The 26,867-nt window shown below is 54.0% G+C and overlaps 1 protein-coding gene across 1 annotated transcript; it reads left to right on the top strand.

Moving 5' to 3' along the window:
• On the top strand, window positions 1-26,658 carry ITGB4 (integrin subunit beta 4). Its single transcript, XM_036394823.2, has 39 exons — window positions 1-115; window positions 399-481; window positions 977-1,078; window positions 1,487-1,691; window positions 2,180-2,276; window positions 2,679-2,850; window positions 4,066-4,329; window positions 4,713-4,802; window positions 4,959-5,081; window positions 5,198-5,365; window positions 5,634-5,710; window positions 5,824-6,035; window positions 6,675-6,778; window positions 6,895-6,993; window positions 7,740-7,866; window positions 8,007-8,126; window positions 8,621-8,727; window positions 9,050-9,083; window positions 9,917-10,105; window positions 10,192-10,295; window positions 10,699-10,757; window positions 11,216-11,239; window positions 11,399-11,547; window positions 11,628-11,807; window positions 12,367-12,515; window positions 12,980-13,184; window positions 13,648-13,808; window positions 14,165-14,345; window positions 15,178-15,315; window positions 15,841-16,023; window positions 16,624-16,755; window positions 18,822-18,995; window positions 19,475-19,645; window positions 20,552-20,701; window positions 21,407-21,595; window positions 22,487-22,642; window positions 23,056-23,220; window positions 23,474-23,587; window positions 24,504-26,658. The coding sequence occupies exons 1-39, from the start codon at window positions 1-3 to the stop codon at window positions 24,632-24,634; spliced, it is 5,403 nt and encodes a 1,800-aa protein (XP_036250716.1). The 3' UTR covers window positions 24,635-26,658.
• Window positions 26,659-26,867: the final 209 nt, after the last annotated feature.

The raw sequence follows: 26,867 nt of genomic DNA, 5'->3' as shown, positions 1-26,867 counted from the left end.
ATGCAGCAATCCCTTTATTTCAGGAGGAAGAGGATGAATGTGCTGCTACGGGCGTGTGCCAGGCTGCTCCTCCTGTCCCTGCTCTGCACGACCAGTGTCTGCCAATGGAGCAAAAGTGAGTGGAGCCATGGCAGCCCTGTCTGCCACCTCCCCTTGGGGACTGTGTGTACCTGTCCTGCCTCCAGAAACACCAGTCTTCATGTGGAGAGCACCTGCTGTGGGTTTTTCCTGCTGTTTTCCATCTCCCCAGTTTTGGGAACCCTCCCATGCTACCCCACTGCTGTTTTGCAGCCAGTTTCCACTAACCAGGCAAAACCTTCATTTTTCCATGGGATCAGCCTTTTTCCCACAGCTCCCTTTGTTCTCCCCATCCCTGATGCCCTGATCTTTCCTGGCAGACAACCGCTGTGTGCTGTCCCGGGCAAAGAGCTGCACCGAGTGCATCCGGGTGGACAAGGACTGCTCCTTCTGCACTGATGAGGTGAGACCTTGCAGGGCAGCCTGGGGCTCCTCTTCCCACCCTGCTGAGGAAGGGATCCCACCGCCCTCAGTGGGACAGGGACACAAGAGCAGAGGCAGCTGCTGGATCCAGCTTCTCTTCTGGATGGGAAAGGCTGCAATGTGGATTTCCTTTTGGTGTGGAACATGGGGTGGGAGGGAGGGAGCGCCGTCCAGGGCAGAATTGCAGTAATACAGGAGTTTATCAGAAAATGACAGTGCACCAGAAACAGTGTGTGCAAGGGATGGAGGGAGAGATTTATCTCACACAATCCAGTGACTCACTGGTAGTCACATTTCAGCTGGTGGTTCTGTGTGAGAACATCTCTCACAGAACCCATCTCTCTGCCCCTCTCCTGCTCTCGAAGGCTCATAATGCTCTAGGCACAAGACCCTGCTTCCTGCCCTGTGTGTTTCCCCCTTTCCCAGTGGATCTGGTGGTTTCTGTGTCTCTGATGCTGCTCTTGCTCCCTGGCAGAGCTTCGAGGAGCCGCGCTGTGACCTGCGGGAGAACCTGCTGCGCTCCGGCTGCGGGGAGGCCAGCATCGTGTACACCCAGGGAGAGATGAGGACACTGAAGGTGCGTGCTGGGGACACACAACCCGTGCTCAGCCTCTCCTGAGGGCTCCTTCAGCCTTCTCTAGGCTCCTCAGCAGGCAGAACACAAAGCCTAGATCGCTATTTATGTAGGATCTACTCAAAAGCAATGCCTTGGCCAGCTGGTGGACCTGTGGGTCGCTGGCCCTGGTCCAGGCTGGGCTGCCTTTGCAGACACAGCAGATGTAAGCAAAGTGCTCACATCCCTCTGGAGAAGGTGCCTGGCTGGACACGAGTAGCTGTGGGGGAGGCTGTTGGACAGTACATGAGGAGGGGGACGTGCTCATCCCTGCCTTTGTACTTCCCACACATCTCCCTGCTCCTTGCCTCCTCCTCATTGCACTCATGCTGGAGATGGAGTCCATCCCCTCCATGTCACTCTCCTTCACAGAATTCCAGCATCAACATGTCCCTGCAGAGGACCCAGGTGTCCCCCCAGGCCATGTACATGCGGCTGCGGGCTGGCGAGGAGATGAGCTTCTACATGGATGTCTTCCAGCCCAAGGAGAGCCCTGTGGATCTCTACATCCTCATGGACTTCTCCTACTCCATGTCTGATGATCTGGACAACCTCAAAAGCATGGGGCATAACCTAGGTGAGGGCAGAGCTGGGAGAAGAGGGGAGCCTGCTCTGTGCTGATGAAGGCAGGCAGCTCGTTCCTGCCTGTGGCTGCGAGTCCTCTGCCAGCACCAGAGAGGGGGATGCAGCTGGCAATGGCCCGAGAGGGGTTTGTTTTAATTAGAGCTTCTCATTATCTCTCTGCAGTCCTGTGTGGGGATGTCCCTCTGGTCCTGCAGGGATCCTCACGTGCTCTCCCCTTCCAGCCCAGCTGGTGCCCCTCAGAACTGGTCTGTGCAGGGCCTCTGGCATCCTGAACCTGCTGGAAGCTATAGCAGGAGCTCCAGTTTTGGGGCTCCAAAGGGGGTGTAGGTTTCTGCCCTATAAAAGATGACAGTTTGGGAATCTTATCAAAGAACCCACCAGCAGAGAAGATGCCCACAAAATGACTTCTTTCCCTGGAGCAGGGAGCTCACAGGCATCTCTTTATTTATGTGTGTCCCCCTTCCTTTCCCCTCCTCCCAGCGGACTTCCTGCAAGCCCTGACTTCCAATTACACCATTGGATTCGGCAAGTTTGTGGACAAAGTCTCATCCCCTCAGACAGACATGAGACCTGAAAAGTGAGTGAGCCCCATGGGCCCCTGAGGTGGGAGTAGAGGGAGTGGAAGGTGCCATCTGGTTCTCTGTGGCTTTCAGTGAGCAGTGCAAGAGCCTCCATCCATCTCCCTACTTTCACTGCTGGTGTCCTCCCTGGTCTCCCCATCCCTCAGGGCTTGCTGTAGCACTGTGACAATGCCAGCAGTGTCATCCTCTGCTTTCACACCTTCCCTGTTCTGCCACAACCAACTCATCTTGTCTTCTCCTCTATCTCTGCCCTCATCCCTTCTCCCTCTCTGTGCTGGTGGCTGAGCTGCTCAGCTCCATGACTTCCCTTGAGGGATTCTCCCCACATTTCCTCTCCTTGCACCCCGGCATCCCTTGGCTCCTGGCCCACACGAGATCCCTGGTTCCATCTGTCCCAGGCTGCGTGAGCCCTGGCACAACGCCGACTCCCCGTTCTCCTTCAAGAACGTCATCCGCCTGACCAGCAACATCAACCACTTCAGCCAGGAGCTGCGCAAGGAGCGCATCTCCGGCAACCTGGATGCCCCCGAGGGCGGCTTCGATGCCATCCTGCAGACAGCTGTGTGCAAGGTGAGGGTGGCCAGGGCTGTGTTTTTAAGAAGTGGTGTCTCTGTCCCTCTGTGAGCCTCTCAGGAACCCTCAGCCCGTGCCCCAAGGGTACTGAGGGCACCTGGGCTGGTCACCTTTGCAGCAGAAGAGACACCAGAGACATCAGTAGAAGATAAAGGGCCGACTCTTAGCAGGGGTTAATCCAAGGTTTTATTCAGGGGCTCTGGGGAACTCCTGCACCTTAGGGGGCTCCTGCTGAGAACCCCGGGAGATATGCCAAGGTTACATTTAAAGGGAGGTGGAAACCAAAAGTAGATAACGTTTTACTAACCAATGAGTGACCCTAAGGGATGGGTAGTGGGGGATAGACATTTAGGACAGAGTATGGGGCAAGGCTTGGGGGCCTGACCCCTGGCCTCTGGCTAAGCACTCAACATCCTGGACCGAAGCTTCTAGATGGGAGGGATGGGATGCTGAGTGATTGACAGAGAGCCAGGGTGGAGGTTTGGGGACGATCTCATCCAGGGAGAGAGATTACACAGGTAAAGGAAGGGGGGTACAGTCTGGGATAAACCATTTGGGAAAAATACGGGGATACAAAACAAAACTACTTCAAAGTATTACAAAGTATAAAAACACACTACAACAGAGTGGCTCTTCCTGATGCCCACTGATGAGCAGAAGAGTTGTGCACCGGGCACCTGACAGGGCAGCCAAGGAGCCCTGGCTCAGCTACAGTTGGTTCTTGCCCTCCCAGCCACATGCTCCCAGTGCCAAGCTGTTTTGCATTCCCAATTCTCCCTAAGCCTTAGAATATGTGTCCTGCTGTTTGTCTCCTTGCTGGGAGCCCTGTGTGTGCTCTTTGCTCTGTCCCCCTCCACGCCTGCGGTGATGAAACTCTGCTCCCTGGAAAAGAGCCCACTTGGGCTTGGCTGCTTGGCTGAGGGATGAGCACGGCTCCAGACACGTCCAGGGAGGTGTGGGCTTGCCCCCTGTACACACATGTGCCTGGCACTGAGCTGCTGGGTGGGAGACACCCCGTGCTTTGGGGTGTGGGTCGGTGCTGGGATTCCTGGGGACACGTGGCTGGTTGTGATGGCTGCCAGGTGCAGGTGGTGCCTTGTCCCTTGGGTATTCCAGCTCCTGTCAGTGCTGGCTTGCCAAGGGCTGCAAGTGCTGTGCAGGGGTTTGGGAAGCACAGAGATAAAGGTTCCTTCTCCCCTTCCCTGGCTGCAGGATAAGATTGGCTGGAGAAAGGACAGCACTCACCTGCTCGTGTTCTCCACCGAGTCTGCCTTTCACTATGAAGCTGATGGTACCAACGTCCTGGCAGGGATCCTGGCGAGGAACGACGAGCAGTGCCACCTGGACAGCCACGGCACCTACGTGTACGACACCAAGCAGGACTATCCTTCAGTGCCCACCCTCGTGCGCCTCCTGGGCCAGCACAACATCATCCCCATCTTCGCTGTCACCAACCACTCCTACAGCTACTATGAGGTGAGGAGAACACGGCAGTGATGACACGAGGGATTGCCTTTCCTCCAGGGCCTCTGTCTCAGCTCAGCTCTGAGGAGAAAGTGTTCTCCCATCGCTTGTCTCCAAGTGCTCAACCAACACCTTGGTATTTGGGAGGGTGGCACACTGTGTTGGGGGGCTGCTCTAGGTTGTGGGGGGTCTCAAGGTGTATTACTGGATATAGGAATCCGGGCTTCCAGATGTCTCCTTGTGTTGGTTTCTGCTTCTTGTAAAGCAATGGAGGCACAGAGCTGGAGAGTAATTTAGGTTGGAAGGGACATTTGGAGGTCTCAAAGCAGAGCCCACTCCTGTGATAGAGGAGGGTTCTCAAGGCCTTGGCTCAGGGAGCTCCTGTCTCTCTGCAGAAGCTGCACAAGTATTTCCCCATCTCTGAGATCGGGGTGCTCCAGGAAGACTCTTCCAACATCGTGGAGTTGCTCCGCACAGCCTTTGAGGTAACGGTGCTCTCTGGCTCACAGGGAGGGCAGGGGCTGGGCACCTCCTGGGCAGGAGAGCAGGCAGAGGGCAGATGTGGCCCCTCTGGAGCAGGCCATGGGGCAGGTCACAGGTACTGCTGAAAATCAACGTTGTGTTTATGCTCTGGTGCCCAGCGCATCCGCTCCAAGATGGACATCCGGGCTGACTTCACCCCCAGAGCCCTGAAGACAGAGTTCACCTCCCCAGAATTTGAAAAGACAGAATCGGGCTCCTTCCACATCACCCGTGGAAAAGTGGTAAGTCCTCGGATGGCAGCAGAGGGAAGGAACCTGTGAGGGATGAGCTCTCCGTGTCCAGCTGGGATGTGGTCCAGCAGAGCTGGCTCATCCCTGCAGTGTGTCCCTTCCTTCAGAGCAAGTTCCACATGCACGTGAAGGCTCTGGAGTACGTTGGAGGGCAGCACGTGTGCAGCCTCCCCGAGAGGGACCGGCACGGAGTCATCCACGTGAAACCCACGTCCCTGAGCGACAGCCTCACGGTGTCAACTGCTGTGGTCTGCGACGTGTGTCCCTGTGAACAGGTGGGGTCATGCACAGAGGGGTCCTCCTCCTGCCAGCCCAGGGTGGGAATGTGTTGGCTGATGCATGCGGGTCCTGCTCGACCCCTCAGTGATGCTCAGCCTGGCCAAGATCTCCATCACTGCCTGTTCCCAGCTCGATGTGATGTCCCATGGTAGAGCTTGCTCTTCAGGGCAAAACTTTGTCTTTGCATCTGCCTTTCTGATTCCTGAAATGGTCTTGGGGGCAGCTGGGCCCATTCAGCAACGCCGTTTCTCTCTTCACTTCCAGCAACAAGAGCTGGACTCGCCCAAGTGTAGCTTCCACGGGAACTTTGTGTGCGGACAGTGCATCTGCCACCCGGGCTGGTAAGGACCGTGTCCAGAGCCCCCCCCTGCCGGGGACACACTGCGGGCACCCTGCCCAGGATCTGCTGTGCTGCGCTCTGCTCGGCCTCTCTCAGCACCATCTCTGTCCCCAGGCGAGGGGACACGTGCGACTGCTCCCCAGCGTCCTCCCCCAGCAACGAGGGCTGCGTCCGGCCCGGGGACGCGGAGCCGTGCTCGGGGAGGGGCGAGTGCCTGTGCGGCAAGTGCCAGTGCTACTCCGAGGGACAGAGCCTGCGCTTCGACGGCGCCTTCTGCGAGTTCGATGTCCTGCAGTGCCCGCGCACCTCCGGCTTCCTCTGCAACGGTGAGAGCCCCCCAGAGCCCCCCCAGAGGGCTGGGGATGGATGGATGGATGGATGTGCTGGGCCTGGGGGCACAGACAGGGTGTCCTGGACCGGTGGCACTGGCACGGGGGGGTTGAGTGACCAGTGTGGTGTTGTGAGGGTCCCGAGGATGAGGTGAGAGATGAGGAATCTGACTCCATGTTCTCAGAAGGCTGATTTATTATTTTATTATATTATATTAAAGAATGCTATGCTAAAACTCTACTAAAGAAAGAGAAAGGACACATCAGAAAGCTTAACAAGAATGAATAATAAAAACTCGTGACTCCTCAGAGCCTCGACACAGCTGGACCATGATTGGCCATTAAATTAAAACAATTCACATACTGTGTAAACAATCTCCAAATCACATTCCAAAGCAGCAAAACAGGGACAAGCTGAAGCTTCTCAGCTTCCCAGGAAGTAATCCTGGTGAAGGGATTTTTCAGAAAATATCACAGTGATGGTCTGCAGGGACCCTGCGCTTGCAGAAGCACAGGGAGGATGCTGTGCAGCCCCTTTGCAGTCCCTGTGCACCCCAAAGAAAGCAGGGCAGCCCCGGACAGGGCTGGGGGAATGGCCCAGCCCTGGAGCCCCGGCAATCGCTGCTCTCCCCGCAGATCGTGGCCGGTGCTCCAGGGGCGCCTGCGTGTGCGAGAGCGGCTGGGAGGGCCCGGGCTGTGAATGCCCCACCAGCAACGACACCTGCATCGACAGCCGGGGGGTAGGTCCTGCGCCCCCTCCCCAGGCAGGGCTGCCCCTGTGCTGGCATCTCTGGGGCACTGAGGGGCCTTGCTGACTCCCAGTGCCACTCTCAGGCTGTCACCTCTTCCCTCCCAGGGCATCTGCAATAACCACGGCAGGTGTGAGTGTGGCAGATGCATCTGTGACATGGCTTCGCTGTACACCAGCTCCACCTGTGAAATCAGCTACTCCCTGGTGAGTCCCTCTGCGTTCATCATTTATTCCCACACAGAGCTTCCAGGGAAGAAAGGCAAAGCAGAGATGAAGGCACATCTCAGTTAGGAGCAAAATCTTGAGCAAGAGTTTGTCTCACCTGTCCTGTGGCCAGAAAGGTATGGCCTGGGAGCTGCTTTGCAGCCACAGGCTTTCTTTGCCCTGCTGTTCACCAGCAGCAGCTGTTGAGAGTCTGTCTGTGTTTATCTGCACCCTGGTTTGAGGCTCAGCTTGTGGCTTGTTCTGATTTGCCTAAAGACTGGGAAAAACCTCATGTCATTGAATCACAGACTGGTTTGGATTGGAAGGGACCTTCAAGTTTATCTCATTGCCTCTCCTGCCATGGGCGGGGACACCTTCCACTGGATCGAGTTGCTCAGGGCCCCACCCAAACTGGCCTTGAACACATTCAATTTCCCCATTGACAAACATGGGCTAATCCCACAGTAGGATGGAGAAAGCTGGCTTGATCACGTTTTGGAAAGGCCACTGAAACCCTTGGAGAAGATCTAATTGCTGCTCAAATGCAGGCTGTTGGTGTAAGAGATTTTGAGCCAACTGGACTTATAAATCCTTCATGAGTTGCTTGTTGTCAGTGACGTCTTTTTTTGACCTGGACCTTGCTCTGACTCTGGGATAAGGAGCTGCCTCTCCAGCTCTGCCCTTCAGAGGCTGTGTCCTCCCCCACTCCTGGGGGTGTCCCTGACCACCCCACCCCCTCTGCCCAGGGCTTCCAGGCTGTGTGTGAGAGCATCCGGGACTGTGTCCGCTGCCAGACCTGGGGGACGGGCAACCTGAAAGGGAACTGCAGCTCCTGCCACCTCCAGATCCAGATGGTGGAGGAGCTGAAGAAAGGTACCGTGAGAAGCAGAGCAGGGCACAGCCATGTGTGGTGTGTCCTGCATGCCCTGCTCCGTGTGGCTGTGCGCTCAGGGCTGCTCCCCAAGGCTTTCCTGGCCCTGGTGACCTCACACCCATGTCCCCTGTCCCCACAGAGGAGGCTGGTGAGTACTGCTCCTTCCAGGATGAGGATGATGACTGCACCTACCACTACACGCTGGAGGGAGACCCCAGTGTCCTCCCCAACACCACTGTCCGTGTGCAGAAGAATAAAGGTGAGCAGGGCATGTCCAGCGTGGGGATGTCCAGCAGGGGATGTCCAGCCTGGGATCTGGATCAGACTGACCACCTCCACAGTGCCTCCAACCCCTGCTTTGCCCCTTTGCTGTGCCCCTGGGCAGGGTCAGCTGCAGGCAGCACCTCCCTGCCCACCTTGCTGAGTGCCACGGGTGGGTGACACTGTCTGTCCCATGCAAGGGGTGGAACGAATCAACCTCAGAGAGACTTTTACAGATCAGAGCCTTTCCCCTGCTGCCATGGGCAGGGATTGCTGCAAGGTGCTGCAGCCCTTTGGTCTGGCTGGGTGTGACAGAGGTGTGATAGCCCTCCCTGAACAGCATTTCTCATTGTGAGGCATTGCCAAGGTTAACTGGGCTGCAGCATCCCTCAGAGAGCTGGGCTCCAGCCTTTCCCCTCCCTGCTCCCTCCCTCCCTGCACATCCCACACGGGGCTGATGCCTGGAGGTGACATTGCTGCTGTCACTTGCAGAGTGCCCACCTGCGAGCTTCCTCTGGCTCATCCCACTGCTCATCTTCCTCATCCTGCTCCTGGGGCTGCTGCTCCTGCTCTGCTGGAAGTTCTGTGCCTGCTGCAAGGTGAGTGTCTCAGCTGGCTTCCCCAGCCCAGGGGGAGAACCAAATATGGCCAAAAACATGACAAATTTCCAGAACTCACCCAGCCTCCAGCATGGCCAGGTTCACAGCAGATGGCCCCATGGTATCCAACCCTCTGCTGTTGCTAGCATGAGCTGCTGGTGAAATTTTAGCCAGATTTCCCCCATCTAGCTAAAATCAGCTTGAGAGCCCCCTCCACCCGCTGCTCACACATCCCTGCTGATGTGGATCCTCCCTGATGGAGGCTTGGGGGGTTTTGTCCTTGGCCACAAAGTGATTGTGTCTCTGGCCATTTGTTTTCTAGGCTTGCCTGGCCCTGCTTCCTTGCTGTGCACGAGGTACCAGCCCTGGGTCCTGGGGAAGGGCTCGGGGGTGCGCTCCCTCCCTGGGTTTGGGGTGTGCTGGGGTGAGCATCCCTCCCCTCTGAGCTGGAGAGGTGGATCAGGGAGAAGGCTCCTAGCAGAGAGCCTGAGCCAAGGAGTCCTGGAGCTTCTTCCCTGCCCCACACCCTGTTGTGAGAAATGGATTTGTAAAGAATTTTCAAAATATATCTGCATGCAAATACTGAGATAAGGTGTGTTGAGTTAGGAAGGTTATGGAATAGAGATGACATTGTTGAGGGAGAGATTGAACTAGAAATAAGTTTCAAAATGTCTTTATAAAAAGACAAAATATTTTAGAAATTAGGTCTGTGAAAGATTGGAGTAAGATTATGTGGAGTAAAAATATAAGTGATTGGTGTTAGAAGTAATAGCAACATTGTATAGTTAAAGTTAATGGGTTGAAAAACATTTATAAAGTATTATAACTAAGAAATTAGCTTCTGATAGAATGGCATTGAGTTTTACATCTCTTATGTCTCACCCTTCATCGAGACTGATAATAGAATAAAATCTCTTCAAACACCTCTCAGTTACCCAATCTCGATAAAAGCTAAAAAACCCAACACCTGGGCTGCCCTGCTGGGAGTCCCACTGCTGGCTCTCCCTTACATGTAATGCTCAGCTGGTGAGATGTGTTCTCCCCACCCCTGAGCATCCCTTTCTCCTCCCTCCCTCTCCCCTGCTGACATCCCAACCCCTCGGCCTGGTGGAACCCTCAGCATCCCCCAGCACAGAACCTGTGGTGTGTCCCGGTGTGCCCCGGCTCTAACCCGCCCCTGGCTCTGCAGGTCGCACGGTTGGCTTCAAGGAGGACCACTACATGCTGCGGCACAGCCTCATGTCCTCCGAGCACCTGGACACGCCCCTGGTGCGCAGCGGCTCCCTCCAGGGCCGGGACACGGTGCGCTGGAGGATCCACAACAATGTCCACAGGCAGGGCATCGCCTCCCCCGCTGCCACCAGCCCCAAGGAGCTCGGTGAGTGTCCCCAGCCTCCAGCTTCTCCCTGGGGTGTGTCTCTGACCGAGAAGGACGGAGTTGGATTTGGGAATTTCTCTTTCCAGTTCCCTACGGGCTGTCCCTGAGGCTGGCCCGGCTTTTCACGCAGAACCTGATGAAACCGGACACGCGGGAGTTCGAGCAGCTGCGCAAGGAAGTGGAGGAGAACGTAGGAGCCTGGGCACAAGGGGGGCTCGGGGTGGCCTTGGGGACAGCCACACAGGGGGCTGGGCAGTGCCCCTTCCCTGGGAACCCACAGCTACGCAAAGGAAGGAGCAGTTCTTCTTCTTTTGTGAGAAAGCACAATTTTTGAGGTCACGATTGTAAGAATTGGCAAAGCATCTCGTGGAGATTCTGGGTTTGCTTTGGGACATGTGATCTGAAGGTCCTGTTTGGCTTCAGTTGCAGCCTCTTGCCATGTCCTGGGATGAAACCTGGTGTGGGAGGATGAGGGAGGAGGGCCTGGGGTGGTCGGAGGGCTCCTATGTGTGGAGGCAGCAGCATCTGCTCACTGAGCACATCCTGTTCAGTGAGGGATACACTGTGAATCTTGTCCCTCTTGCTCCTTGCAGCTGAATGAGGTCTTCAAGCACATTCCTGGCTGCCACAAGGTCCAGCAGACCAAGTTCAGGTGAGTCAGAGGGGGAGAGACTCCTGCAGGACAGGGTTCCCCCAGGAGATCTCAGCTGAGTTTGGCTCTGGAGCAACGGGAACCCTGGTCGCAGGGTGCTCAATGGGAGAATTTCCACTGGCTCCCAAAGTTTCAGCCTGGTGCAGCTTAGGAGTGCCTGGTGCAGGCTGGGAGGAATTTGGGGATGCCAGTGCTGAGCAGGGAGTGGTATCTCCTCCCCACAGCCTGATCCAGATGTGGTCTCCCCTGTGGGCATGTTCCTTGGTGTGTTGGGAAACCCAGGGCAGGAGAGAGCAGCTGGGCAGGAGGGAACATGTGCTGGGGCTCTGTGGGATGGGTTGGCACCCGCAGGGCAGTGCTGCAGCTCAGACCTGCACAGGGCTGTGATTCACACAGCACTTTGTCTCTCCAAAGGTGTTAGTCACTCTGATTTGGTTTTGGTTTTTTTATTCCCCCAGGTTACAGCCTAATTCTGGGAAAAGGTAAGAGGAATTTGCAGCTCTCTGGTGCTGCTTCTCCCTCTTTGCACAGGCATGTGTGGGGTGACTGAGTGCCCCACACACTCACTGGCCCCCCAGCTGCTGTGTGAGATGAATTTGCCTGGTCTCAGCTCTCACCTGCCTTTCCCTCCCCGCTCCCAGGCAGGATCACACCATTGTGGACACAGTGCTCACTGCCCCTTACTCAGCCAAGCCAGACATCATCAAAACTGTGGAAAAACACGTTTCCCACGAGGCCTTCAATGACCTGAAGGTTGCACCGGGTTATTACACTGTGACCTCAGACCAAGGTAGGGAGCAGAGCCTGGCACAGGCTCCTGGCTGGGTATGGGGGTTGTTTCCCACCTCTCACCCTTGTCTTTTCCCCCAGATGCTCAGGGAATGGTGGAGTTCCAAGAGGCCGTGGAGCTGGTGGACGTCCGTGTCCCACTCTTCATCAGGGACGATGATGATGATGAGAAGCAGCTGCAGGTGGAGGCCATCGAGGTCCCCAATGGCATCGCAAAGATTGGGCGTAGGGTTGTTAACATCACCATCATCAAGGAGCAAGGTGAGGGGCTGTGAGTGTGTGAGGTGTCTGTGTCTGAGTGTCCCCTGTGAGGTGTCTGTGTCTGAGTGTCCTTGTCCAGACTGACGTGGTCTGTAAGGGCACAGTCTGTATATCTGAGCACCCCTGTGCCAAGAGCAGACTTCCTTGGGACTCCTTCCTGAAGCCACCTGAGTCTAAACTGGAGCCTGCTTTAATGCTTCCAAAGGAGGGTGATCTTCCCTGCTGACAGAAACGTTTGACTATCACCAGTTTAGATGCCAATTCCATGACAGATTAAGGGCTGACCACATTCCTCTGCTGCTCCAGTTCACTGAGTGCTGGCATGACGCAGGACCTCTTTGATGTTATTGTGCCCAGCACTCCCTCTCCTTCCCACCTGGCTGTTAAGAGCAGGGAGCACAAATGGGAAGTGGGGAAGTCTCCAGCCCATGCAATGATATTTCATGCACAGTTCACACCCGTGGGTGACTGGAACTCTGTTCAAGGAGGAGGACACCTGTTTGGGATGTGATTCTTTGTGTATTTTCTCTACACATTCCTTCTCTCCTGCCCTCTCCAGCCAGCAGCCTCATCACATTCCTGCAGCCAGCCTATTCCCACAGCCGCTTTGACAAGCTGGCCAAGATCCCTGTCCTCAGGGAGATCATCGACAACGGGAAATCCCAGGTCACCTACAGGACCCGGGATCTCACGGCCAAGAACGGCAGGGTAAGCATGGAGCTCCTGGCCTTGGCAGGCAGGAGGGAGGGGGAATTGAGGGCTGGGAAAAGGCCAGCCCTGGGGGTGCAGAAAAGGAGTTATCAGCACATGGCTGGCACAGAGGGGACCCAAGGCTTGAGGTCAGCACAAGGGTAAACTTTTTTCTCCATCCTTTGCTCCCTCGGGGAGGGAGGACCTGAGAGGATGTCTGTGCCTGAGGCAGAGGGTACCAGCTGCCCCTGGAGCTGTGGGCACTGGGAGGCAAATGAGGATTGACTGGGGGATGAGGGGAAGCTCTTTGGGGATCTCCTCATGGATACTGCAAGCTGTAATCCTAGAACAGTTTGTATTGGAAGGGACCTTAGACCATCTCATTCCAACCCCTGCCATGGGCAGGGAGACCTTCCACAAGACCTGGTTGCTCAGAGCCCCACCCAGCCTCACCCTGAGCACACCTCTTCCTTCTCCTCCAGGACTACCTCTTCACGGAGGGTGAGCTGGTCTTCCAGCCTGGGGAGACCCGAAAGGAGGTGCAGGTGCCCTTGCTGGAGCTGACAGAGATAGACACCCTCCTCAACAACTGCCAGCTCAAGCAATTTGCTATCGACCTCCTGCACCCCAAGTACGGCGCCAAGATTGGTCGCTACCCCCAGACCACGGTGACCATTGCTGACCCAGGTAGGGGCTGCAGCCGGGCAGTGGCAGTGGCTGCTGTGGGACCTCCTCCCCAGACCAGCCCACCCCGATGCGGTGCACAGAGTTCCATCCTCGCCCAAAAAGCCGCAGCAGGGCCCCTCCAGCTCCAGCTGGTAGATTTGGGTCCCCCTCTAGAGGCACGAGTGGGAATAGTCAGTGGGTGGGGAGAAGATGGATCATCTCCCTCGGTAAAGGAAATAGAATGGATTCTTAATTCATTTCCTTGGGATATTGAATGAAAAGCCATAAAGATAATGGAGAGGTAGGATTTTCCATGAATGGTGCATGGTGGTTCCTGTGGCTGGACAAAACAGTCATCAAGGGGGTCAATAACATAAATAATGTATTTATCACAGCATGGCAGGGCAGTGCTGAGAGAGGCACGCTTCCTTCTTTTTCATCCAAGGGGGAGGACTGACACTGATGTAAACTTCCTTGTCTGCAGAGCTGGTGGATGGTGTCCCCTTGATGACTGGCTTGGCCCAGGTCCCCCAGTCCCCCAAAGGCCGCCTGAGTGCACCACTTAATCCTGATGCCCGTGCCCTCAGCTCCAGGGAAATCAGCTTCAACTGGTTTCCTCCACCAGGAAAACCCCTGGGGTACAAGGTAAGGGGTGAGTGGATCCCAGGGAAGAGTGTGGGTCCCCTACTGCAGGTGTTTCACATAGACATTTGTACCAAAGGGGTCCAAGTGCACACCCAAAAGAGGGAGCAAGTTCACCACTCCTGGTCCCCTCCATCCTTGAGGGACCATTGCTGGTGGATGAGGGATATGCAAGAAAGATTCCTGGTGGGTTCATCTCCAGTTCCATCACTTATCACGAAGTGCCCAGACTGTCCTGGCCTCCCATTTCAGAGGAATGGCACACCACGATTCCCAGAGCTGATTTAGTAAGAGACAAGGAATTTCTCACCCATCATGTGAGGTTCAGAAGGAATCATGGCTTGCACTTGCTTTGCCAGGTGAAATACTGGATGCAGGGAGACCCTGAGTCAGAAGCCCATCTCATTGATGTCAAAACCCCATCAGCAGAGCTGACCAACCTTTACCCCTTTTCCGACTATGAGATGCAAGTCTGTGCCTACAACGCCGTGGGAGAAGGGACTTACTCAGACATCATCCGCTGCCGCACGCTGGAGGAGGGTGAGTGACCCCACACCTTCCTGCCCTGCATGTGGGAGCAGGTTTGTCCCTCTGCACCTGTTGGGATCTCTACCTTATCAGAATGACTCCAAGAAAAGTTCAAAAGTCTCTTTTCCCAGCCCAGTGCTTGAAGAAAGAGTCAGAACTTTTCATTTCTCAGTCTCAAGGTTGCTTATTGTACCTTATCTATAAAAAATTTTCTCCTGCCCTGCCGAGGTCCATCCAGCAGGACAGTTCCAGGCACTCTGCCTGCCCCCAGGGCAGTGTTATGTCTTTATACTAAAAATTTCATATACAATGTTTACAATTACTTTCCAATACCTATCACCTATGTTAGACAGAGAGTTTCTACTCTAGACTAATCTGTAAGTGCCAACATCACAGCAGAAGATGGAGGCCAAGAAGAAGGAGAAAGGCTAGATATGCCCAGTTCCCTTCATCTTGCCTCCTGAACCCCCATACCAAAAACCCCAAAATCTACTTTTCTGCCCCGTGATAACTTCACTATTATTCTACCTAAACTGTTGTGGCTTGCTGACCTTCATCTAAGGTTGGTAATTTGCTCCACGGGTCACAATCAAAACCACAGGCATTTTGGGCTCTGTGCCAGAGTCTCTGAGACCCCTGGCAGGGGTCCTGGCCGTCCTGGACAGCCAGAGGGATGTCCTGGGTCCTGACATGCACCCAGCACTGGGGGCAGGGCTCCAGCCCTGAGCTTCTGGTGTTCTCAGGGCCAAGCACTGAGTGTCTCCCACTACAGCCCAGCTGTGATCTGGGGAGCTCTGGGTTCCTGACTCACAGTGATGGGCACCCTTTGCTTTTGCCTCCCCAGTGCCCAGCGAGCCCGGGCGCTTGGCTTTCAATGTTGTGTCTTCCACCGTGACCCAGCTGAGCTGGGGTGAGCCTGCAGAGACCAACGGGGTGATAACAGCCTATGAAGTCAGCTATGGCCTTGTCAATGAGGATAATGGTAAGAGCTGGTTTTTGGATGGGACAGTCCAGCTAGGCTGAGGGGCTGGAGGACACTTCATGCAGGCTGGGCCGGTCCCAAACAGCAGCAGCAGAGCCAGAACAGCTCCAGCATGATTCTTTTGAGAACTGGGGTTTGGATGGGTCACTTCTTGATGGAAAGAGCACAGAAAAACCACCAGTCAGGGTTTAATTATGCAAATGCCAAAAATCTCTGTTCTGTTCACTTATATAGTGTTTTATGTTGTTTTTTGTCCCATTCCATAAACTTAGTTCAAAGGTCTAGATGAAGGGGTGGGGTGCCGGGAAGGAGTTATTTGTGACACACCAGCAACAGAAGTGTTCTCCTGTAGGTTGACTTCCGCATTGGATTTGGGAATTACCCTGAGCTCATGCTGCTTGTTGTGAGCAGCCCAAAGAGCTGCTGCACTTTTTCCCAGAGCCAGGCTGTATCCTGACACCAAAATGTGGGGTGTTGTGGGGTCCTCTGTGCCTGGTGGGTGACAGGCATGCTCATGCCTTGCAGTGCCCATTGGGCCCCTGAAGAAGGTGCTGGTTGAAGAGCCCAAGAAGCGCGTGGTGCTGATCGAGAACCTGCGCGAGTCGCAGCCCTACCGCTACATGGTGAAGGCCAGGAACGGCGCGGGCTGGGGGCCCCAGAGAGAAGCCACCATCAACCTCGCCACGCAGCCCAAGCGCCCCATGTCCAGTGAGTGCCAGCCTGGGCAGGGGCCACAGGGGCAGGAGCAGTGCTGGGGAGAGCTCCCCATCACCCCAGCTGTGACGGTGTTCACAGGGGTCTCACGCTGAGGGAACAGACGAGGATTTGACTCCATGTTTCAGAAGCCTTGATTTATTATTTTATGATATATATTACATAAAAACTATACTAAAACAATAGAAGAAAGGATTTTATCAGAAGGCTAGCTAAGAATAGAATAGAAAAGAATGATAACAAAGGCTTGTGTCTTGGACTCTCTGTCCAAGCCAGCTGGGATGTGATTGGCCATTAATTAGAAACAACTAACATGGACTAATTAAAGATCCACCTGTTGCATTCCTCAGCAGCAGATAATCAATGTTTACATTTTGTTCCTGAGGCCTCTCAGCTTCTCAAGAGGAAAAATCCTAAGGAAAGGATTTTTCATAAAAGATGTCTGTGACACCCAACTGCTTCCCCACCTCCTGTTTGCTCTGCTGCTCCAGCCATCCTGGGAATGCTGAGGGCCAGCCTGAGCATTGTACATTTTTTTGCTGCTTGTCTGGTTTTTTGCTGCTTGTCTAATGGCACTTTCCACCTCTCCTGCAGTCCCCATCATCCCTGATGTCCCCATCATTGATGCAGAGGGAGGTGAGGACTATGACAGCTACCTGATGTACAGCACGGACGTGCTCCGCTCTCCAGCTGGCAGCAAGAGGCCCAGTGTCTCTGATGATTCAGGTTCGTGTCTCTGAGCTTGAAAAGGTCATTTCTAACATTCATTTTCCTTAACAGCAGCTTTCAGCAATGAGCTTCACTGCTCCTTTCCATCTCTCAGGAGATCCAAGTTGTGGAGATGGTGGAAATCAGCCTTTGCAAAGCTCAGTAGCTGCATCCATGGGAACACTTGGCTGGTCACAGTGTAAATGAGGCCAGTGCCTCCTTATTGTAGCCATGGGGCAAAGAGAAATCGGTGTGGGGTGGGAGAGGAGCTTTTCATGGCCCTCCCTGCTCATCTTCCCTTTGTGTTGCCATTTGGCTGGACCATGAGACATCAGCAAACAAGCACCAGCAAAGGCACAAACCTCTGAGTCCCCTGGATGCTCAGGGTCTAGGCCAAGCCAACAGGAGGGAATGCAGCAGTGCTGGGAGGGCACTGGCCTCTCTTACTCCATCCCTTCACTTGCTGAATGAGGCTGACTCCCTGGTCTTGTGCTGGGATATGAGCCATAAGTGAAGTGATGAGGTGTGTCTGTAGGATCTTCTCTGGAGGGTTCTCCAGGGCCTGGGACCCAAGAGTGAGTCCCTGGTCTTTTGAGACCCAAGAGTGATGGGAACATCAGGAGTCCGACCACCCTGAGTGCACATCAAGGAGTGATGAAACCTCTCCTGAGCAGAGGACAATTGTTGCAGACTCTTCATGCAGGGACAGGCATGTGGTGGGACTTTGCCTCTCACCTTTTCTCATGAGGGACACGGGGCTGGAAAACAGCCCAGGGGTTGAGGAACCCCCTGCATGTCACGCTCCCAGCACTCTCCACCTACCAGATGGCTGCACCACCTGAGCTCTTCAGCTCACACCTGGAACATGGGCTGTGAACAGGCATCGTCCCCACTGCTGCTTGTCCCTTCCTCTCCCAGCAAGCAGCACAGAGGTGGTGGGTGGCCCACCCTGACCCCTGCAGCCTGTGCCAACACCGGTGCTTGCGTTGTCCCAAAAGGCTCCAGGTGGAAATTTGTGCCGTTGCTGGGGGAAGACCTGGACCTTCGCCGCATCACCTGGAGGCTCCCACCCGAAACCATTCCCCGCCTCTCTGGCAGCAGCCGCCTCTCCTCGGACACCGAGGGGCTCCTCCAGGAGGAGGACAGCGCTGTGGCTCCTGGCACTGCAAGGAGGAGCGCGACGCCCCGGCCCCAAGCAGGTGAAGGATGGCTCCGTTACAGCACTGAGTGTCCTGTCTCGTCCTGCTTTGAGCCGAGGGGCCTGAGGAGGGGCTCTGTGCCCCCTGCCTCCCCCTGTGTGCCCACCCTCGTGTTGGTGTGATCTGCTTCAGAACCTTGTCCTGGTGTGTCTGCTCACACGGGTGTCAAGGTAACCCCCATCTCGGCACGGACTTGGGAGCCTGCTAGCAAGTTGCTTCTACCAAAGGCTGGACCTTCGAGGCAGGAGCAAACTCAGATGATACCTGCTAAGTGCCACCTCCAAGGGCAGCTCTTCACAGTAATTAAGTGCCCTGAGCTTCTGGGGCAGGTGTGCTGGACTGTTAAACAGAAATCGCTCTCTCATAGGTGGCTGATCTCTCCTAGCCTGCTGGGAGGGGATGGGGATTTGTTTGTCAAGGACCAGAACAACAGAACGGAGTTTGCTTTTCAGATCCAGCTGAGATGGGATCCAGAATGAGATCTGGAGGAACCTCCTCCATAAAGAGCCGTTTTCCTTCTTTCACCTTCTTTTAAAATCTGAAATTATAAACCAGCGCTTGCGTCTAAGGGGAGATGTGAGAGAATGTGGCGAGAACCACAAGGCAGTGCCCCAGCAGGGCCGAGGTCTGGAGTTACCTTGGGCACCATGGGTGTGTCTGGTGCAGGGAGAAGTCTTTGTTTATCTCTTTCTTTCTGTGTCTCATGTTGGGTATTGTGGCTTGTTCTAGATGTAGCATTCCAGAATCACCTTCCAGAGTGGCTGAACCTGGGATTCAGCCAAGGCGGGGGGGGGCACCATGACACCTCCTGCTTCCTCCCCGTGGAAAGTGGGAGCAGCAGCTTTGTCCACAGCCACGTTCCTCACGGTGTGCCCTCTTCCACAGAGCACTTGATGAATGGCCGGGTGGACTTCTCCTTCCCTGGCAGTGGCAGTGGCACCCTGACCAGGACAGCCAACACCAGCTACCACCAGCTGAGCTCCCACATGCACCAGGAGCACAGGGTGATGGGCAGCTCCTCGCTGACAAGAGACTACTCCACAATGCAGATGGGGCATGGTGAGTACCACAGGGATGGGACCTGCCCTTCCCTTCCATCCCCATGACTGTCTTTGGACCTGCACCCTAAAGTCCTCATGGGGTGAGGACTGTGCTCACAGCCAAGGTGGCCTGTGACCTGCAGGTCTAGGAGGTCATGTCCCCACCACTGGTGTCTTGGTGCTTTGCTAAGGCCTCTCTGCTTCCAGACCAGTTTGGAAAGGGGTCCCACCCCTCAAAGGCAGGGTGCTCAGGGAAGAGAGCTCCATCCTTATCCTTACACCATGAGGCACTTCAGGGAGAGCAGGTCCTCTCCTCACTCTATCCAGCAGTGTGGCTGCCTTTCAGCTCCACGTGTGTCAATCAGCTGGTGCTGACAGAAGGTGGCTTAGATTCTTCAAACCTGAGCCTTAAAAAGTCACCTGTGCAGGAGCCTGGGCTGAACCTGCTCTGAAATCTCCAATGGTGTTTTTCTCTTTCCTCTTGAACCATTTCTGTAGATTACCCAGGGACACTCCTCCCTCCCATCCAGGAAGATGCTGGGAGGACACTCCGGCCCCGGGACGTGGGTTTCAGGAGCAGGGCAAAGGTGAAGGGTTACTACCCCAGCATTGGCTGTCGGGACTCTATAATCATGACTGATGGGTCCACAGGGATGTGCAAGTTCATAGGTACAGCCTGTGCAGTGTTTCCTCCCAGCCACACATCCCATAACAGCCCAGCCACCATCCACCCATGAGCTGCTGCCATCCACTGCTCACTCCAAACCTCCTCTCCATGGCTTGCTGTGTGCTGTGCTGATCTTCCTTCTGACCCAGCCTGCACCTCCATCACATCACCTTTCCATTTGCAGGTGAATTGCAGGTTTCAGCCCACCTGGACTGATTAACATTCATCACCACTGCTGCCACCATGCTCTGATCACCCCATTGTCCCCATTCTCTTAATTCCTAACAAGCTTCTTGTTCTCAGTCTTACTCCACAGGCCTTTGGAGAGCTCTTGGGAGAACTTGTGCTCCTTGAGATGTCCCTCTGCAAGCTCCCTGTCAGCGAGGGGCTTCAGTCCCTGAGTGTCACCTGGGAGGCTGCTGTTCTCTCTGTGAGCCTTGTCTCCCAGTGAGATGAGCTGAGAAGCACTCAGATGTGGTCCCAAGCCTCATGAACATGAGGCCTGAATCATGAAGCCTGATTTAGCTGTAGATTAGGGCCAGTCTTAATTGACCTGCACCTGATGAAGTCTGTGAAGCTTCTGGCAGACTGGACAGGGTGCTCAGGGATGAGGAAGGTCACAGCCAGCGCCAGGCCCCTTCTCTGGGCTCTCTGCCACAGGGGCACATTGCTTACATTAACTTGTCCCACCCAAGCTGGGCACCCTGAGGCTGTGGGACATCCCTGTGGCTGTGCAGAGCCAGCCAGTCCCCCTCATGACAGGTCAGCTTGCAGAGATGACATCTCACCATGTCCTCCCTGAACCATCAGGACCATCCCATGTTTGCCTGTGCCACCCCCTCCTCTCCCCCAGCCCCCTTAGCCCCAATCCCCAAAACCTCCAGCCTGAAGTTCCCTTTCTGCCTCAGACTCCAGGAAGCCCCTGGGCATCCCTGACACCCCCACCCGCCTGGTGTTCTCTGCCCTGGGCCCCACGTCGCTGAAGGTGAGCTGGCAGGAGCCGCGCTGCGACAAGGAGGTGCAGGGCTACAGCGTGCAGTACCAGCTCCTCAGCGGAGGTCAGTGGGAGCCACGGGGGCTGGGTGCGAGTGCTGAGGGCTGGAGAGGCTGCTCTGGGGCTTCTGGCTCTGGATGACCCTGCTCTGAGCCAGGGGGATTGCACCAGATGATCTCCAGAGGTGCCTTCCAGCCTCAACCATTCTGGGATTCAGGATCCTAAATCTGCTTCTTGTCTAGTTTTTTTTTTTTTTTTTTTTTTTTTTTTTTTTTTTTTTTTTTTTTTGTGAGGAAATGTTGCAGCTACCTCATAGCTTTCATTCCCTGTTTCTCCTAGAGGGAGAGCAAGTCCTGGAGTTGCTTGTAGAATCATCTCTCCTCCAAAAAAAAACCCCTTTTGACTGATTCTCTCTATAAGCCCAAACAACTTACATGAATTTTTTTTCAACACATGGGACTGGGAAGAAGGATTGAAGTGAAAATATATTATTTTTACATGAATCTCAGGGCAGTATTACTGAAAATATAATTCTTTTGTCTGAAACTCTTTGAGTTTTCAAGAAGATGATTTTTGTCCCAATCCTTTTTTGGAGAGACATCTCATCGTGCACTACCCATTGCTGGTGGCAAGGTGTGATGCAGGTGGTTGGGAAAGGACCCTGGATGGCTTTGCATGCAGTTTGTTTGAGAGAGAGTTTAGGTGAAAGTTGCAGCTCTGTCTTTGTGCCTGCAACGTGCTGTTGACATCTCTTCCCTGTGTGTCCCAGGAGAGGTGCACAGGATCACCATCCCCAACCCCAGCCAGAACTCGGTGGTGGTGGAGGACCTGCTGCCCAACCACTCCTACATCTTCAAGGTGAAGGCGCAGAGCGAGGAGGGCTGGGGCCCCGAGAGGGAGGGAGTCATCACCATCGAGTCCCAGGTGGACCCGCAGAGCCCGCTCAGCCCCGTGCCAGGTGAGCTGCTGGGGACAGGAGGGTGGCTTTGATGGCTGTGCTGCTGTCTGCAGTGCTGGCCTGGCTGTTTCCTCTTTGCACATCCTTGTCAGGATCTCTCGCTGGTCAGAGTGACCCCGAGAAGAGTTCAAAAGTCTCTTTTCCCAGTCTGGCTCTTGAAGAAGGAGTCAGGGCTCTTCATTTCTCAGTCTCAAGGTTGTTTATTGTACCTTATCTATAAAATTCTTTCTCCTGCCCTGCTGAGGTCCATCCAGCAGGACAGTTCCAGGCACTCTGCCTGCCCCTGGGGCGGTGTTATGACTTTATACTAAAAACTATGTGTACAATGTTTACAATTACTTCCCAATACCTATCACCTATGTTAGACAGGGAGCTTCTACTCTAAACCAATCTGTAAGTGCCAACATCACAGTAGAAGATGGAGGCCAAGAAGAAGAAGGAGAAAGGCTGGACATGCCCAGATCCCTCCATCTTGCCCCCCTGAATCCCCATTCTAAAAACCCCAAAATCTACTTTTTCACCTTGTGATAAATTCACTATCATTCTACTTAATTTGTCATGGCTTGCAGATCTTCATCTAAGGTTGGTAATTTGCTCCATGGGTCATAGTCAAAACCACAGGCATTTTTGGGCTCTGTGCCAGAGTCTCTGAGACCCCTGCAGGGGTCTTGGCTGCTCAGGACAGCCAGAGGGATGTCCTGGCTCCTGGCACATCCTCACCTCTCTTTTCCTTCCTCTCAGTTTGGGACCAGGACCTTCTTCCCCACACACTCACTTCACACTCTTTGTCCAGGAAGCTGAGCCCTTCCAGCTCATTCCATAAATGCTCTGTTCAGATCCCTCCCAGGTTCCCTTTGCTGTTATTCTGACGTGTCCCCTGTGCTTTGGCAGGTACCCCCTTCACCCTGAGCACCCCCTGTGCCCCTGGACCCCTGGTTTTCACGGCCCTCAGCCCAGATTCTCTGCACCTCAGCTGGGAGAGGCCCCGCGAGCCCAATGGGCCCATCCTGGGCTACAGGATCACCTGTGAGATGCTGCATGGAGGAGGTACAGTGTCAGCACAGCTCCCTTGTGCTGAGCACCAGACACCTCCAGCTAAGGCAGCAATCTGCTGCATTTCGGCTGGGACCAGTAGAAGAGTTGTGTGCAGACAAAGTGGGGGCATGAGGCTGATGCCAGGCCTGGGAGCTGGTGGCTCCTGACACTTTGTGCCATTATGTGGTCTGGGCTAACAAATGTGGTGGGAAGAGTAAGGACCTCAGCCAAAATCCCATGGAGGTTGTTAAGGTTCCCCACTGCAGTGAAATGGGGTTGTTTTAACCCTCAGTAGAAGTGGGTGCAGTCCTGCAGCCTGTGGGTTGTAAAGCTCAGGGACAGCTGAGGCAGCAGAGTTGAGGGGTTGTGTGTTTGGAGGGACCATCACTCTGGTCTGTCTTCACCACTCTGTGTCTCTGGATTAGGGGAGCCCAGGACAATCTATGTCGAAGGAGACAACCTGGAAACCACCCTGACTGTGCCCCACCTGAGTGAGAATGTCCCATACAAGTTCAAAGTGCAAGCCAACACCACCCAAGGCTTTGGGCCAGAGAGAGAAGGCCTCATCACCATTGAATCTCAGGACAGAGGTACAGTACTCTTGTGTCTGTGGAGGTGCAAAGAGAAACCTCTCAGAGCAGGGAGCACAACTCCTGCAGTCACTTTCCAGCTCTGGTGGTGACTCCATGCTCCATGAAAGACATGGAGACAGTTTTCCATAAGGCCAGTGCTGTGCCTGGTGAGGGAAGATTCCTGAGCTTGCTGGTGCTCACTCCGCAGTGTTGAGGAGTTGGAAGCTCTTTGCCATTTCTTGACTGACTTGTCCCTTTTCCTTCTCCCCAGGTGCTTTCTCCCAGTTTGGAGGACAGCAGTACATGAGAGAAGTTTACAAATTCCCCACTGAATACACCACCAAAACCAGCATCAGCCATTCCTCTCTGGATCCCCACTTCACAGGTAGGGGCTCATTGTTGCTTTGCAACCCACAGGAAACAAAGGGTAATTCTGCTTGTCCAAAGGTCTGAGGCAGCTTTTATCAGGTGGGATTGAAGAGGGTCAGCCCTTTTCCTCCACTGTGTCCCTGCTTTGCCCCAGGGAGAGCTGCAGCCATTTCCACACGTGCTGCTCAGTCCTGGAGGGAATGCTGTATTTGAGAGTCCTCCAGGACTATCATTAGGGACCAAATCATAGCTCTTCCTGCAAGATTCAATCTCTTCAGAGCAGACAGAAACAGAGCAGTGGGACAAACATCTTTATTCCCATAAAAGTAGTTGTCCCATGTTATCCCACTTGAGCTCATGGGTTCATGCTGCTACACAGAGAGCTTAGGAGCTGTCAGGAGATCCATCCCCTTGACTGACATAGCAAAGCACTGGGTCACTTGGTGTGGGGGTGTTCACAGGGGTCCCAGGACGAGGGAAGAGATGAGAATCTTGACTCCATGTTTCAGTAAGCTGATTTATTATATTAAAAGAAAATTATATATTAAAACAATACTAAAAGAATAGAAGAAAGGATTTCTTCAGAAGGCTAGAAAGGAATGATAATAAAATCTTGTGACTGATCAGAGAGTCTGAGACAGCTGACTGTGATTGGCCATTAATTAAAAACAACCACATGAGACCGATCAAAGATGCACCTGGTGCATTCCACAGCAGCAGATAACCATTGTTTACATTTCATTTCTGAGGCCTCTCAGCTTCTCAGGAGAAAAGGTCCTAATGAAAGGATTTTTCATAAAATATGTCTGTGACAACTTGGTGTGGAGAGGTCCCTAAATGCCACTTCCTATGATGGAAAACTCCTGCCTGGAGCTGTGGGGCAGAGCAGACCCTGTTCCCTGTGACCCCACCCGTGGTGCCTTCCCTTGCAGACGGGATGCTGGTGACCACCCAGCACGTGGAGAGCTCCAGCAGCACCCTGACCCAGGAGTTTGTGAGCCACACGGTGATGGCCAGCGGGACCCTGAGCCAGCAGCTGGAGAGGCAGTTCTACGAGGCCTGAGCCAGGGAGGCCAAGCACCAGCAGGACTTCTGGGATCAGTGCCAGCATTTTATGGAACAACCCAAAGGTGCTTCACCCAGGTGGTGCCTGGGCAGCTCCTCCTGCAGGCACAGACCCTCTCAGGCACTCCAGGCTCTGCACTTCTCCTTTGGAGCCCAGCACACTCAGAGCTCTGGCACAGCTGGGTGGGTAAGCTCATCCTCCAGGGCAGAAATTGGGGTGTCTCCATGGCTTCAGCCTCCCCAGGTAAATGGAATGGAATGATTTTATTGTCAGCTCCACGGTTTTGAGAGGACCTCAGATGTCAAAACCATGATTTGTAGAGGGTCACCATTTCCATTTTTGCTCCAAGCTCTCTGGTGACTCACCTGTTCACTAGAGTTGTTTTGTTCAGTATGGGGGTTTTTATGAGAGCTGCAAGGTAGGGCTTTGGGGTAACCTGTGCTTTCTTATTGCACCTATTTGTGTCTATTCTTTTGCTGCTGACATTTGGTACCACAATAGCAAAGCCTAACCTTTCACTTGTGTTGCGTTACTTGATGGCCTCAGATGCTTTTTTTTTTTTTTGGCATACAACATTGTACAGTTTTCATAGTATATATATAAATATATATAAATGTATTTTATTATTTTATAAAAAATGGAGGCGGATGAGATCTATGCTCAATGTGGAGGCTACACAGGGGCTGTGGCTGCTGGGAAACAGGAATAACTGGAAGCAATGAGTTAAGGGCTTGATCCAAAGGCCTCTTGAACCCTCTGATGATGCTGGTGGGCTCTGCCTTGGACCTTGTATCCTTCAGCCCCAGAGGCTCCAGTAGAAGGCTGCAAGGGCCCAGATCCACCCACTGCAGAACATCTCCCAGCTGGAGCATCTGGACACAGAAGGGCTGGGAGCTTCCTGGAGGTGTGGGATGGGAACTGTGCTGGGATTCCTCACACAGCTGATGTGGACAGGTGAGATTTCAGGGCAGAAGATGTTGGGTACCTTTTAAAAGACTTTTTACCTGGCAACAAGATCCATAAAGGAGCCTGTGCTCCATCAGTAAGCACAAAAGAAGAGCAGGCCTGGAAGAACAGGCACTCCCACTCTCCTGAACAAGTCTGAGACTTCTTCATCTTCAGCTCCCCTCACACAGGGCTGGGCTGAGCTGAGACCCTGCTGGGTTTGATGTCCCAGTGCAGGGCAGGATCCCTGGAGGCTCCCTGGCCTCTGCCAGGGACAGCAAGCAGTGCAAGCTTTCCCTGGCGTGTTCCAGCTGCATGGGAGCAGGTCAGGAGCCTGCCTGGAGCAGCAGCTGCCACTGCTCTGCGTTAGATCTTCCAACCAAAGCAGCAGCTGCCTGGGCCCCTGGCAGCATCACCAGCCTGCTTTGATCTCACAATGAACCTTGGCTTTTTTTGTGGTTTTCTTTATTTCTTTTTTTTATTTCCTTTTTTCTTTTGGACTCTGAAGAAGAGCTCACCACCACCAGCTCCTTCTCCTCTTCAGGCTTTTTATTTCACAGGGGGAAGGGCTGTACACCTTTCAGCCAAAGATGGATGTGGGTAAACCAAGTCCACAGGAATCTCCATGACTGCAGATGGAGCTGGGTCAGTTTTGAACTTGGCTCCAGGGATCCTTCACCAGCCCTGAGGTTTTACTGTGCCTTCAAGAAGCACTTATTTCTCCTGAGCAAGTGCCAGGGGCATGAGGCTGCCTCCCTCCCTGCTCCCTTCTTGCCTGGGGTTGGGATTTTGTCTCCTCCCGATCAAGGACTCCGTGACCCTTTGGGATTCATGCCTAAACAGGGAGTTTCCCAAGCATTTTAACCAAAGATGATCCTGTTCTCCAAGAGCAGAGCCTGGCCCATCATCTGCTCTCCAGGGAATCAGGCCTTCCCCATGCACATGCACTAACCTAGGCCTTTTTTAATTTATCTGGTTGTTGGAATTGGTGCTGTTTCAGCCTTTCCAAGATAGATCCAGAGCAGGTTCTTTGATCAGATGGCTTCCTCTTGCACTCAATAAATATTTTCTCTATATTCTGCCTCTTTATTGCTGATTTTTTTTTTAATAAAATAAAAAATCCCTCCTCCCCCTACTATCCTCCATCTGCAGCAGATGCAGGGCAGGGGCCAGAGGCAGGAACTTCTGCCAGGTGTCAGTGCCTGCTGCTCCTGCACTGCCATCCCCTCCTGTGACTGCAGCTCTGCTCCTTACACCAGTGCAAATTGGAATTAAACCAGTATCC

This window comes from Molothrus ater, chromosome 19, assembly GCF_012460135.2.
Source record: "Molothrus ater isolate BHLD 08-10-18 breed brown headed cowbird chromosome 19, BPBGC_Mater_1.1, whole genome shotgun sequence".
NCBI classification, from domain to species: domain Eukaryota; kingdom Metazoa; phylum Chordata; class Aves; order Passeriformes; family Icteridae; genus Molothrus; species Molothrus ater.
Note: the sequence above shows the minus strand (reverse complement) of the source record. Positions and strands in the feature narration are given on the sequence as shown.